The following is a 13,549-nucleotide window of genomic DNA, read 5'->3' on the forward strand; positions in this document are numbered from 1 at the left end:
CCCCATCTCTACTAAAAATACAAAAATTAGCTGGGCGTGGTGGCGAGCGCCTGTAGTCCCAGCTACTTGGGAGGCTGAGGCATGAGAATTGCTTGAACCCAGGAAGCAGAAGTTGCACTGAGCCAAGATGTGCTGTTGCACTCCAGCCTGGGCAACAATAGCGAAACTCCATCTGGAAAAAAAAAAGAGAGAGAGAAAGAGAAGTAGTGGGTGCTTATGCAAAGTCCATACACTAGATATGCACCAAAGCAGGACCAAGGCCCAGTAAAGGAGGCTGGAAAATATTTGGGAGCTATTGATGAAGACAGTGTAATCTCTTTCCAGAACCTTTCAACGAACTGCTAAAATATGATAAGCGTGAAAGTGTCCTGACTGCAGAAAGCACTGAAGTTTTGCATTTGGGCTCCCTTAGCACTTTCTCCTTTTCAGATATACTGTTCTGAAAATTATAGATCAGGTCTCTGCTGTTGTGACTCCTAGCCGGGCAACCCTGTCTTGTGTGAAATCCACAGCAACGAGAGCTACAGGCTGTGGTCTCATGGGAATTGCTAACATTTGCCTGGGATTCTCATCATACTCAAGAGAAATATACCATTGTCTTGGGGGTGGACAGTTTACTTTAAGCCTCTATCTCATGCCTTTCAGAAGGCCTCAGGAGTGCCATTGCTTACATGTCTTAGATATTTTGCATCCTGTTGTAAAAAGTTTAATAAGGATTCCTCCTCTTCGTCCTTCTTGTTTAGTAACTGCCTATCTACACGTGCTGCTGATGGATGTGAATAGGAGGGAGGGATTCCTGCTTCTATTCGTGTATAGTCTAATGGTAGCCATACCTTTTCAATTGATATTACCATAGGCTGGGTGAGGTAGTTCACACCTGTAATCCCAGCACTTTGGGAGGCTGAGGCAAGCAGATCACCTGAGGTCAGGAATTCGAGACCAGCCTGGCCAACATGGTGAAACCCTGTCTCTACTAAAAATACAAAAAATTAGCTGGGTGTGGTGGTGGGCTCCTGTAATCCCAGCTACTCAGGAGGCTGAGGCACAAGAATCATTTGAACCTGGGAGGCAGAGGTTGCAGTGAGCTGGTATCATTCCACTGCACTGCAACCTGGGCAACAGAGCAAGACTCCATCTCAAAAAAAAAAAAAAAAAGAAATTAACATTAACATAGACTAAGCACCTAATGGTGTGAGGCATACAAAAAAAGAAGGCATATTCTTTGTTTCAAAGCTGTAATAAGAAACACAAGATCTCCTAATTAAATGATGGAGAAACATCTGAATCATAATACAAATAAGCATAGAAAAAATGTTAAAGGTAATGTTTGGTTAATTGTCACATGAACTATATCCCTACAGTGATGGATAGTAATTCAGGGTGTGTCAGACGTCATCTAGCTTAAGTGGGTAAACATTGTGAAAGAGCTGGGCGAGGAGCCAGGGCTTGAGGATGGATGGGCAGAGAAGGCTGAAGATGGCTGAACATCTCCAGCAGACATATGAGCCAAAGGTTCTGCGGGGCACTTCAAAAGACTGTGCGGCCAGGTGCGGTGGCTCGTGCCTGTAATCCCAGCACTTTGGGAGGCCGAGTCGGGTGGATCACTTGAGCCCAGGAGTTTGAGACAACATGGTGAAACCCCGTCTGTACTAAAAATACAAAAATTAGCCCAGCATGGAGGTGGGTGCCTGTAGTCCCAGCTACTCAGGTGGCTGAGGTGGGAGAATCGCTTGAATCCAGGAGGTGGAGGTTGCAGTAAGCCAATATTGTGCCACTGCACTCCAGCCTGGGTGACAGAGTGAGACTCTATCTCAAAAAAAAAAAAAAGACTGTGGCCAAATCAGATGGCTGGAAACAAAGGCTGGACGTTGGGAATGGAGAATCACTGGATATGAGTTGAAAAAGTGGGTGAGCCTAAGTGTGAAGGGCGTCAGGTGCCAGTCTCAGGAGTAGGGAACTATCCTGCGTACAGTGAAAAGCCAAAAGATGGAAGGAAGGACAGGATGCAAATGAGTTCTCGGAAAGATTCACCTGGTGGCTGGGTCAGGGAGCAGACATGGGGACTTCAGACCTCATGGCATGTTAGAGGCTAATGCAGAAGCCCATGTGAAGCTGTTGGTTTAAACTGGGTCAATATTAGTAGCTCACATTTACCGACCATGTGTCCAACCCTGTGTGAAGTACTATAGTAAATTGGTCCAGTGGAAACTCACAATAACCGCAGAAGACCAGTAATAGCATTGTCATTGTTCTATCATGATGCAGGTGAGGCTTAGGGCAGACAGCTGGTGGGTGGTGGGACTGGGATTTGAGCCCCCTGGTGTCTCAGGCCCGGAGCATGGCTTCTTCCATTGTCTTACCACAGCCTGCACTCACAGCAGAGTGACTCATAAGTCACAATACCATCTGCTGACCATCTGCTCTCACACTAGAAGGAAAGTCTACTTGGAAACACAATTTAGGATCTGAATTTTGGTAGTTGAGGATAGAGCTAGGAAAAGCAGATACAGGAGGTAGCTGAGTTCTGCTTGGACCTGCAGGGAAGGAGGCTGGCTGGGCTTCCAGGTCGAAATGCCCAGGTGAAAAGGGAGACTTGGAGTTCAGGAAAGTAACCTGGACTGGAGCCATAGGTTTAGGCATCAGTGGCTCGGAGACAGAAGCTCTGCGTGTAGGTGAAATCACCTAGGAGGAGAATGGGGATGGGAAACAGAGGACTGAATTTTGCAAAAAGTTCATACTTCAGGGCAAAACAAAGAATAACCAGTGAATAAGAAAGGGGTGCCAGGTAAGAAAGGAAGAGAATCAGAGTCATGAGGAAGCCCAGAAGCCCAGAAAAAGCTGAGTTCCACAGTAAGATCTGGGCAGCAGCAAAACTGTGGAGAGCCCGAGGTTGGAAGCCTGGAGGAAGAGCATCTACCACTGAATTTAATCTGCACAGGACTCAGGGACATTGGTTGGAGAATCAAGTGACCTTCCCAGTTTCTTCAAAACTTGAGATAGAGTGCAGTGTCACAAGATCGTGACTACACCAGAGTGCAGTCAGATTTCAGGGGTAACAAGAAAGTGGGAAATAAGGGTGTCAAAGCATAAAAGAAAAAGGAGAAAAAATGGCCGATAGGTAGAGAAGGCAGTGGGTCAAGATTGTTTGTGGCCTGGCACGGTGTCTCATGCCTGTAATCCCAGCATTTTGGAAGGCTGAGGTGGGCAAATCACTTGAGGTCAGGAGTTCAAGACCAGCCTGGCCAACAGGGCAAAACCCCATCTCTAAAACAACAACAACAACAGCAACAACAAAATCCAAAAAGTTAGCCGGGCCTGGTGGTGCACACTTGTCTTTCCAGCTATTCGGGAGGCTGAGGCAGGAGATTTGCTTGAACCCAGGAGGCGGAGGTTGCAGTAAGCCGAGATTACGCCACTGCACTCCAGCCTGGGTGACAAGAGTGGGACTCTGTCTCAGAGAGAAAAACAAAAGTTGAGTGGTGGCTGTCTCATGTTCCTCTTCCTCTGCCCTTCTTTGCTCAGTGTGAATCCTTTTCCTGCTTTTTCAGCCCCAGTGGATGAGGTCCAGATTTCTATCCTGTCAAATAAGGTTGTGGAGTCTGGAGAGGACATTGTGCTGCAATGCGCTGTGAATGAAGGATCTGGTCCCATCACCTATAGGTTTTACAGAGAAAAGGAGGGCAAACCCTTCCACCAAACGACCTTGAATGCCACCCAGGAATTTTGGACCAAGCCGAAGGCTAGCAAGGAGCAGGAGGGAGAGTATTACTGTACAGCCTTCAACAGAGCCAACCATGCCTCCAGTGTCCCCAGAAGCAAAATACTGACAGTCAGAGGTGAGTCAGGGTCTCCACAGCAAGCTGTGCTGTGGGCTCCCAAGGGCAAGACCAGAAAACACACCCCTTGTGAGAGGGAGTTGGGGGGAGTTTAGCTCTTGTGACTGAAGACTAGGAGACTAACGTCCTCCAGGCTCTTGGTTGCAAGTGACAGAAACCCACTAGAATTAAGTAAAAAAGAGGAATTGATTATTATAAGGAATTGGAAGAATGTCACATTGTTCCAATTACAAATTCTTGGAAGACTCACCATTGAGTCACCTTGAGTCAGACATCTACCCACAGACCACCTGTGGCCAAGTGGATTGGGTCATGCAGAACAGACATGGTTGGGGAGCCCACTTATGTGGGTGGGGGTGGTTTCCTGGAGAGGAAGAGGACTGAACATACGCGCCAAAAAGGAGTCTACTCCACTTGGGCTCCGGAGTTGGAGACCAGCCTGGGCAGCATGGTGAAACCCCGTCTCTACAAAAAGTACAAAAATAGGCTGGGCGCAGTGGCTGATACCTGTAATGCCAGCTACTCGGGAGGCTGAGACATGAGAAACACTTGAACCCAGGAGGCAGAGGTTGCAGTAAGCAGAGGTTGCCCCACTGCACTCCAGCCTGGGCAACAGAGCAAGACTCTGCCTCAAAAATCAAACCAACGGCCGGGCGCAGTGGCTCAAGCCTGTAATCCCAGCACTCTGGGAGGCCGAGACGGGCGGATCACAAGGTCAGGAGATCGAGACCATCCTGGCTAACACAGTGAAACCCCGTCTCTACTAAAAAAATATAAAAAACTAGCCGGGCGAGGTGGTGGGCGCTTGTAGTCCCAGCTACTCGGGAGGCTGAGGCAGGAGAATGGCGTAAACCCGGGAGGCGGAGCTTGCAGTGAGCTGAGATCCGGCCACTGCACTCCAGCCTGGGCGACAGAGCAAGACTCCGTCTCAAAAAAAAAAAAAAAAAAAAAAAAATCAAACCAACAAAAAATAGCCGAGTGTGGTGGTGTGCTCCTGTAGTCCCAGCTACTCAGGAGGCTGAGGTGGGAGGATTGCTCAAGCCCAGGAAGTTGAGGCTGCAGTGAGCTGTGATCAGCCTCTAGCCTGGGTGACAGAGTGAGACCCTGTTTCAAAAAGGAAAGAAAAAAAAGTCTACCCCAGCAAAGCTGGTTTGTTCCCTCCCTGAGGACCACAGCTGACCTCTATTTGTAGCAGAAACAATCATTTCTGCACCAGCTCTGAGTGCAGAACCCCTCAGAGGTATTTGGCAAGCTGCCAGTTACAAGAGCTGTGAGAATCAGTCTGACTTTTGTTGTTTAAGCCCGATATTATGTCTTCCTGGTAGAGGAAGAGCCTATATAAAAAAAAATTTTTTTTTGTTTTGTTTTTCAGTCGTTCTTGCCGCATGGAAGAAAGGACTTATTGCAGTGGTTGTCATCGGAGTGATCATTGCTCTCTTGATCACTGGGGCCAAATGTTATTTTCTGAGGAAAGCCAAGGGTGAGCATAGTTCTTTCCTTCTATACTGACTGGTCGTCCTTGCCAGGAAACCAGCCAGGGATGTGTGGTGCTTTTCTGACCCCTGGATGCAGCTAGGCAAAAATGAAAGCTATTACTTTCCTCGTTGGGCAAACCAGAAAAGATAAATTGGGGGGAAATTGCATCTTCGTGTGGTTAGAAGAAGCCATTTCTGTAGATTTGTCCACACCTAGTCCTGTAATGCATGCAGAGTGGGATGCAAGCGTCTTGGAGACACACATACATGCGCATAACACCCACATGTTACACACACACATTGATTGCTTAGTAATTAACCTGGCAGTTGTGCTATGACTTCTACCCTATGCTTGGGGTTAGCTAAGTAAGCCCAGCTGAGCAGCCAGGACCACTCGATAACCAGGAATCAGAGTCAGCTGTCCAAGACTCAAGGAAAAGGGCAGAGCATCAGTAAATTCTGCAAAAAATTTTTTGTGGGATAAGGTAGGTTCTTTTGGAGCCTCTGGTGCTGCTGCCTAGGATGGGAGGGGCAGATGGGATGAGGAAGGGCCCTGGGTTTTGTCAGGAAAGCTGCTACCCATCAGGGAAGACAGAGCAACACCCTCGCATTGGTCTCAGGCCAGCTTCGAGTTCCAAGTGCAGGGATTGATTTGGCCTTTACTTTTTGTAATTATCTGGAATCAAAGAGAGTGGTCAGGCGCGGTGGCTCACACTTGTAATTCCAGCACTTTGGGAGCCAAGGCAGGTGGATCACTTGGGGTCAAGAGTTCAAGACTAGCTGGGACAACATGGCGAAACCCCGATCTCTACTAAAAATACAAAAAATTGGCCAGACGTGGTGATGGGTGCCTGTAATCGCAGCTACTCGGGAGGCTGAGGCAGGAGAATCCCTTGAACCCAGTGAGCCCAGATCATACCACTGTACTCCGGCCTGGGCAACAGAGTAACACTCTCTCTCAAAAAGAGAGAGAGGGAGAGGGAGAGAGCTGCCTGCTTATCTAGCTGATCTGATTCCTGTATCATTGTCTTTTTTTCCATCACATTTCACTAACAAAAATCACTTCTGATTAAAATAGTCAAGAGATCATGTTTCTGGGGAAATATCTTGGTATAAGACCAAGAGAATACCTCTTTCTTTTCTGTCTTTTGTAAAAGAGTGAATATGTTTGGCTTCCTTTTCTGTCTTTTTCTGGGTATTCAATCTTCTGGAAAGTCAAATGTAGTTGAAAAGAGTGTTCCTTCACAGCTTACTAGCAGTAAAAGAAAGAAGAGAAAGTGTTTTCTATCTATTAGGTTAGTGCAAAAGTAATTGGCATTTTGGCCATTAGAGTAGTATGGATGTGGGCACCATATACTGACTTTGGTTTTTCTTTTTCTTTTTTAAAGCCAAGCAGATGCCAGTGGAAATGTCCAGGTGAGTGTAGTTGTAAGAAGGGGGCGGCTGCCCTGTGAGCACAGTGGACATGTCTGAAGCAAGATTCTGGTCATTAGGAAGTTTTCAGTGGCTCTGGCAAACTCAGAAAAATATAGGCCTTCCTTGGGTGTGAGTTTGTGTGTGTGTGTGTGTACGCACGCGTGCATATCTCAGTGGAAGATTGCCAATTGTCCTTTCATGGGGAGGAATGGCTTTTATTCTGAGATCATGTCCTTCCTACATGATTATTTGTGAAATCTCCTTTTCCTTATGAAATTATAATGGTAGTAGATAATTTTTTTTAATTTGGCAAAATAGAGTTGGCATTTAAAAAATAGTTTTACTACCTTTACTGTTCCTGAAATCTCAAATCCAAAAGTAGAGAAATGATTGCTCTGTTCCAGAGAGAAACTAGCACAGCATAAGGAATTCAGGGGCTTGGGAGCAGCCTGTGAAGGACTCCCAGTATTCATGTGCCCTTTGGTCCTGATACTTATTTTAATAGGAAAAAGTTTTATCACCGCCAAACATGGTGGCTTGCGCCTGTAATCCCAGCACTTTGGGATGCCAAGGCGGGCAGATCACCTGAGGTCAGGAGTTCAAGACCAGCCTGGCCAACATGGCGAAACCCCATCTCTACTAAAAGTACAGAAATTAACCGGGCATGGTGGTGCACTCCTGAAATCCCAGCTACTTGGGAGGCTGAGGCACGAGAATCGCTTGAACCCAGGAGGCGGAGGCTGCAGTGAGCCAAGATTGCACCGCTGTACTCCAGCCTGGACGACAGAGTGAGACTTTGTCTAAAAAAAAAAGTTTTTTCACATAATCCTTGGAGCTACCAAAAATATTAGTTTTCCAAATGAGAGAGTGAGTTAAGTTTTCCTTACGTTGGAAAACTCTTCCTGGTTTTCTCATGATCTTCCTTTGATTACTTCATTGGTTTGGGGTTAGAACAACAACAACAAATATATCTATATATTGTTTTCCCTTTTTATATTCCATTTTAAGGCCAGCAGTACCACTTCTGAACTCCAACAACGAGAAAATGTCAGATCCCAGTATGGAAGCTAACAGTCACTACGGTAAAGTCATGGTCTCCTGCCATTGCTAATTTTCCCCAACTTGCTACATACTTCCTTATCCCTCTCAGAAGCATAATTTGTAAGTGGTGGGAATGCAGTTGGAAGAGAAACCCTGGCTTCAACAGGGTACTTCATCTCATCAGCCACTGGGCCGTGAGCTAATATACAGAAACATAAAAGGAAAGGTAGCATATTTTATTCTAACTTCGCCACCTTCTAAACTCCCCGTAGATGAAAGATGGAGAATAATCATAATGCCTTGTTACCTTCAAAGACTTTGACATTGTTCCAGCATAATATTATCATTCTCCATTTTCAAGACAGAGACCAGATATTCAATGAAAACACTGGTAAAACATCTTCTCAGATGGAATTATTACAAGCACAAGACAGTTTTACTTCAAATTTGCCACAAAGGGAAAGCAATTACAATATTCTCTTAGTAGAGGCATTAAAAAAAAGTGTTCCAATTAAGAAATGTCTAGTCATAAGGCTCGTCACTAGCATCAGGGTCAGCTCAGCTGAATGATAGCCAGTCCTAGGAGTTCTTAATCCCAGCCTAGTAAGAAAATTGCTCAAGCATTTCAGCAGGGATGCTACTTACTTCCCAGAGGGGGCTATAATTACATCACACAAAAAGTCCTGTCCCACACCGGAACACTCTTCCTCTTTTCTTCCTTCCTTCCTTCCTTCTTTCCTTCTTTTTTTCTTCCTTTCTTTCTTTCTTTCTAGACAGGGTCTTCCTAGGCCTGCAGTGGTGCGATCTCAGCTCACGGCAGCCTCTACCTCCCAGGCTCAGGTGATCCTCCCATCTCAACCTCCTGAGTAGCTGGGATCACAGGCATGTGCCACCATGCCCAGCTAATTTTTATTTTTTGTAGAGATGGCACTCTACAATCCACTAGTTTCAGACTCCTGGGCTTAAGCAATCCTTCTGCCTTGGCCTCCCAAAGTGCTGGGATTACGTGTGTGAGCCGCTGAGCCCAGCCACTTTTATTGCTTTATCAGCAGGTTTGGTCAGAGAATGCTCATGTTCTTTTCTAATTCTATAAATATCTCACAAAATAAGAAATTTTTAGGATATACCTTTTACAGAGACATATTTTGCTTGAGAAATATGTTTCAAGAATTGAGTAATTCATATAGTACTGAATCATAAACTTTAAAAAAGGAAAATAAAATATTTGTAGTAATAAAAGTAGTGTGTCAGTAAATAGAAAACAGCAAATATATTGTTTAAGAAACTATATTCTAGGCTGGGCGTGGTGGCTCATGCCTGTAATTTCAACACTTTGGGAGGCCGAGGCAGGTGGATCACTTGAGGTCAGGAGTTCAAAACCACCCTGGCCAACATGGTGTAATCCTATCTTTACTAAAAATATAAAAAATTAGCCGGGCATGGTGGTGCATGCTTGTAATCCCAGCTACTCGGGAGGCTGAGGCAGGAGAATCGCTTGAACCTGGGAGGCAGAGGTTGCAGTGACCTGAGATCACAACATTGTACTCTAGCCTGAGTGACAAGAGTGAAACTCCATCTCAAAGAAAGAAAGAAAAAGGAAAGAAGGAAGGAAGGAAGGAAGGAACTATATTCAGGCCAGGCATGGTAGTTTATGCCTATAATCCCAGCTCTTTGGGAAGCCGAGGTGGGACGATCACTTGAGGCCAGGAGTTCGAGACCAGCCTGTGCAACAAAGCGAGACCCCCATCTCTTTAACAACAACAACAAAAAAAAGTAAATATTTAGCAAAATGTAATCTGCTACAGATAAAATAATACCTTTTTGGCATAAGGGGCTTCTGTCAGTGATTTGCATTATTTATACATAAGTAGAACATTTAACTAAATTAAATGTTGATATAGGTTTATATGAAATAAGATTTTTCTCCAAATTTCCAAATACTCCAATTCTTATTATATCATCTCTGCATAGATTATTTCAATTTACAAATATATTTTAATAATTATGATAGTAATTAATTCAAATACATGATGGAAAACTGTGTGTTCAAGAATAGTATTTGTGACATTTGTAAGAATTATTTGTAATAAAGGACAACTTAATAAAAAAAAAAAGACAAAAATGGTCTTTGTCCATGCCCACTGAGATGACAACATGGAGATACTGTTGTTTCTTTAAACTATCTTTTCATCAATCCAGTTCTCGAACTAGACAGGCTTAATTAACTAGTGTCCTTCATGTTTATGAGTACTAGCTGGTCCCTCCCAGAATTTCTCATGAACTTGCTCACATTGAACAATTCTGAATTCCAAATAGTTCACAAACAGAAGTGCCTCTGCCATGGGATGGTAGACGTCCCACCAGTGTTAGAAAAAGACCACACAGGCCTGGCGTGGTGGCTCACGACTGTAATCCCAGCACTTTGGGAGGCTGAGGAGGGCAGATCACATGAGGTCAGGAGTTTGAGACCAGCCTGGCCAACATGGTGAAATCCCGACTCTACTAAAAATATAAAAATCAGCTGGGTGTGGTGGTGCGCTCCTATAATCCCAGCTACCCGGGAGGCTGAGGCAGAAGAATCACTGGAACCCAGGAAGAAGAGGCTGCAGTGAGCCAAGATCGCACCACTGCACTCCAGCCTGGGTAACAGAGCAAGACATCGTCTCAAAAAAAAAAAAAAAAAAAAAGAAAAGAAAAAAAGAAAAGACTACACAATAGGTCAAATGGAGCCCACAGGGAGACCAACGAGAGGACCCAGGACTCAGAAACAATGCTGACTGTCACTACACTGAATAAATCAGACTTGACTTTGTTAGGGGCACTGAATTTTTAAAAGGTTTTAGAAAACTAGAATTTCCCTTGTCACTCATCCTACTTCTTGTTTTTCAACTAGGTCACAATGATGATGTCGGAAACCATGCAATGAAACCAATAAATGATAATAAAGGTAATTATCTAATTACATGTTTTTATTAGAACCAACTTTTACATTAAAAAAAAAAAAAAGACTCACAGGAAAAGAAAACTAAAACTTGAAGGACTGTGGATAATTTCCCACCTCTCTTAATGACCCTGTACCCAACTGATGCGTCAAGGGAGGTGGCTAGTTGCTTTTACCAGAGATGCTATCTAGTGTCCTCAGTAGGAAAGTCACCTAAATCAAAGTAGGGAAGAACTGGGTTATATCCGAAAAACAACTTCCTGACTCATAATGGGCTACTGGGTAAGGCAGTGGGACCGCTTTTCTCTTGGGTATTGAGGTGGTGATTTTTAAAGACAATTGTACTGCTCTCTTCTGCCTGAAGCACTGAGGGATTGGACTAAATCATTTTTCAAAATTCCTTTTGCTCTGGGCTGCTGCCATGGGAGCTAAGGCTCCTAAGGAAGATAAAGGATTCCGTGAAGATCTCTTCCTTTCTTTCTTTTTTTTTCTTGAGACAAGAGTCTTGTTCTGTCACCCAGGCTGGAGTGCAGTGGTGCAATCTCAACTCGCTGCAACCTCCACCTCCTGGGTTCAAGCGGTTCTCCTGCCTCAGCCTCCCAAGTAACCAGGACTACAGGCGCCTGCCACCCCCCCAGCTAATTTTTGTATTTTTAGTAGAGACAGGGTTTCACTGTTTTGGCCAGGCTGGTCTTGAACTCCTGACCTCATTATCTGCCCGCCTCAGCCTCCCAAAATGCTGGAATTACAGGTGTGAGTCACTGCGCCTGGCTCTTTTTTTTTTTTTTTTTTTTTTTTTTTAATACAGAGTCTTACTCTGTCGTGCAAGCTGGATGGAGTACAGTGGCACAATCTCGGCTCACTACAGCCTCTGCCTACTGGGTTCAAGCCATTCTCATGCCTCAGCCTCCCAAGTAGCTGGGATTACAGGTGTGTGTCACCACGCCCAGTTAATTTTTGTATTTTTTCGTATTGATGGGTTTTCACCATGTTGGCCAGGCTGATGAACTCCTGACCTCAGGTGATCTGCCCGCCTCAGCCTCCCGAAGTACTGGCATGAGCCACCACACTCAGCCTGAAATGTATCTTTGACTGCAGAATCATTGTTTTAGTAGCTGATGAGAGTCCCTGTTCTTTAGGGCTTTAAAAACAAAACAGTAATGTTATTTTTGACTTGAAGACAAACTACTTTTCTAGCTTTCACCTTGTACCCTGAGCGATTTCATTCACTTGTATGCCTCATACTTCCAAGTATTTTAGGCTGGTGACCCCTGTTCCCCATTTCCTGAAATCCTCTTGGTCTCGGAGGCAGCTTTGTTTGTCTGTGGCTGTGGAGAAGGCTTCCAGCATCTTGAGTGAGACTGAATTGGGAGAACTGCTGGGGCTGATACTGGGCTGTTTTCTGTCTCTACTGACCTGTTCCAAGTTCCCCCCACTGTAGAAACAGGGACCTAGGCCAGGGGGTCCCTCCACATCTTGGTAACAGGAGTCAGGGAGGAAACCATGGGCCCCGAGGCCCTGTGTCTGTCTCCTGGACCAGTGTGGGGGTTTCTACTCCCTTCTTTCACAAATGGAGGTAAGCCTGTGTCTGGCTGCCCCCTCAAAATACAGAATACTTTAGTAAGCTGAATGAAAATCTGGCCAGGCACAGTGGCTCATGCCTGTAATCCCAGCACTTTGGGAGGCTGAGGTGGGCGGATCACTTGAGGTCAGGAGTTCAAAACCAGCCTGGCCAATATGGTGAAACCCTGTCTCTACTAAAATACAAAATTAGCCTTGTCTCTACTAAAATACAAAATTAACCCTGTCTCTACTAAAATACAAAATTAACCCTGTCTCTACTAAAATACAAAATTAACCCTGTCTCTACTGAAAATACAAAAATTAGCTGGGCGTGGTGGTATACACCTGTAATCCCAGCTACTCAGGAGGCTGAGGCAGGAAAATCACTTGAACCCAGAAGGTAGAGGTTGTAGTTAGCTAAGATTGCACCACTGCACTCCAGCCTGGGCAACAGAGTGAGACTCTGCCTAAAAAAAAAAAAAAAAAAAAAAAAAAAAACAAGAAAAGAAAGTCTCTACTTCTACGATCTGAGGTGCCCACAAGAGATTCCACCTAAACAACAAGCTGCTGTGGTTTCTTTGAGCAGAGCCTCTGACCTCAGACGTGCAGTACACGGAAGTGCAAGTGTCCTCAGCTGAGCCTCACAAAGGTAAGTGCCACTCGAGTGAGTCCCCAGGCATTGCCTTTGGCTTGGGTGTAAACCCCAGGGGTGGCGGGCTGCTGTGTTCAGTGAGAAGAGTCTGTGCACCCTCAGTTGCTCCAAAGGAAGTGATTAGCAGACCTACCGGCCTGCTAAAACTGGAAGGAGCAAAGGCTCTGGCCCTGGACCTGTCTCGGAACTATAAAATTTCAGTAATTTAAAAGAAAAAAAAAAAGACCAGGCACAGTGGCTCACACCTGTAATCCTAGCACTTTGGGAGGCCAAGGTGGGTGGATCACCTGAGGTCAGGAGTTCGAGACCAGCCTGACCAACATGGTGAAACCCTGTCTCTACTAAAAATACAAAAATTAGCTGGCTCTGGTGGCGTGCACCAGTAATCCCAGCTACTCAGGAGGCTGAGGCAGGAGAATCACTTGAACCCGGAAGGCAGAGGTTGCAGTGAGCTGAGATTGTACCACTGCATTCCAGCCTGGGTGACAGAGCAAGACTCTGTCTCAAAAAAAAAATATATATATATATATATATGTGTGTGTGTGTGTGTGTGTGTGTGTATGTTTTCTTTGTGTATATACAATATATTTATCATATATTTTATGTATTTTATTTTATATATTTT

At 45.0% G+C, this 13,549-nt stretch overlaps 1 protein-coding gene across 8 annotated transcripts in view; it reads left to right on the forward strand.

Annotated features, from left to right (window-relative positions):
* PECAM1 (platelet and endothelial cell adhesion molecule 1) overlaps positions 1-13,549 on the forward strand; it is a 96,761-nt gene that overhangs the window by 52,283 nt on the left and 30,929 nt on the right. For all 8 annotated transcript variants that reach the window (XM_017882851.1, XM_017882854.1, XM_017882853.1 and 5 more), the window contains 6 exons: positions 3,549-3,836; positions 5,209-5,316; positions 6,700-6,727; positions 7,736-7,809; positions 10,662-10,715; positions 12,859-12,921. In XM_017882851.1, the coding sequence (XP_017738340.1) occupies positions 3,549-3,836; positions 5,209-5,316; positions 6,700-6,727; positions 7,736-7,809; positions 10,662-10,715; positions 12,859-12,921 (615 nt within the window). The remainder of the gene's footprint in view (positions 1-3,548; positions 3,837-5,208; positions 5,317-6,699; positions 6,728-7,735; positions 7,810-10,661; positions 10,716-12,858; positions 12,922-13,549) is intronic.

The sequence above is a fragment of the Rhinopithecus bieti genome, unplaced genomic scaffold, assembly GCF_001698545.2.
Source record: "Rhinopithecus bieti isolate Rb0 unplaced genomic scaffold, ASM169854v2 scaffold_12928, whole genome shotgun sequence".
Taxonomy (NCBI): domain Eukaryota; kingdom Metazoa; phylum Chordata; class Mammalia; order Primates; family Cercopithecidae; genus Rhinopithecus; species Rhinopithecus bieti.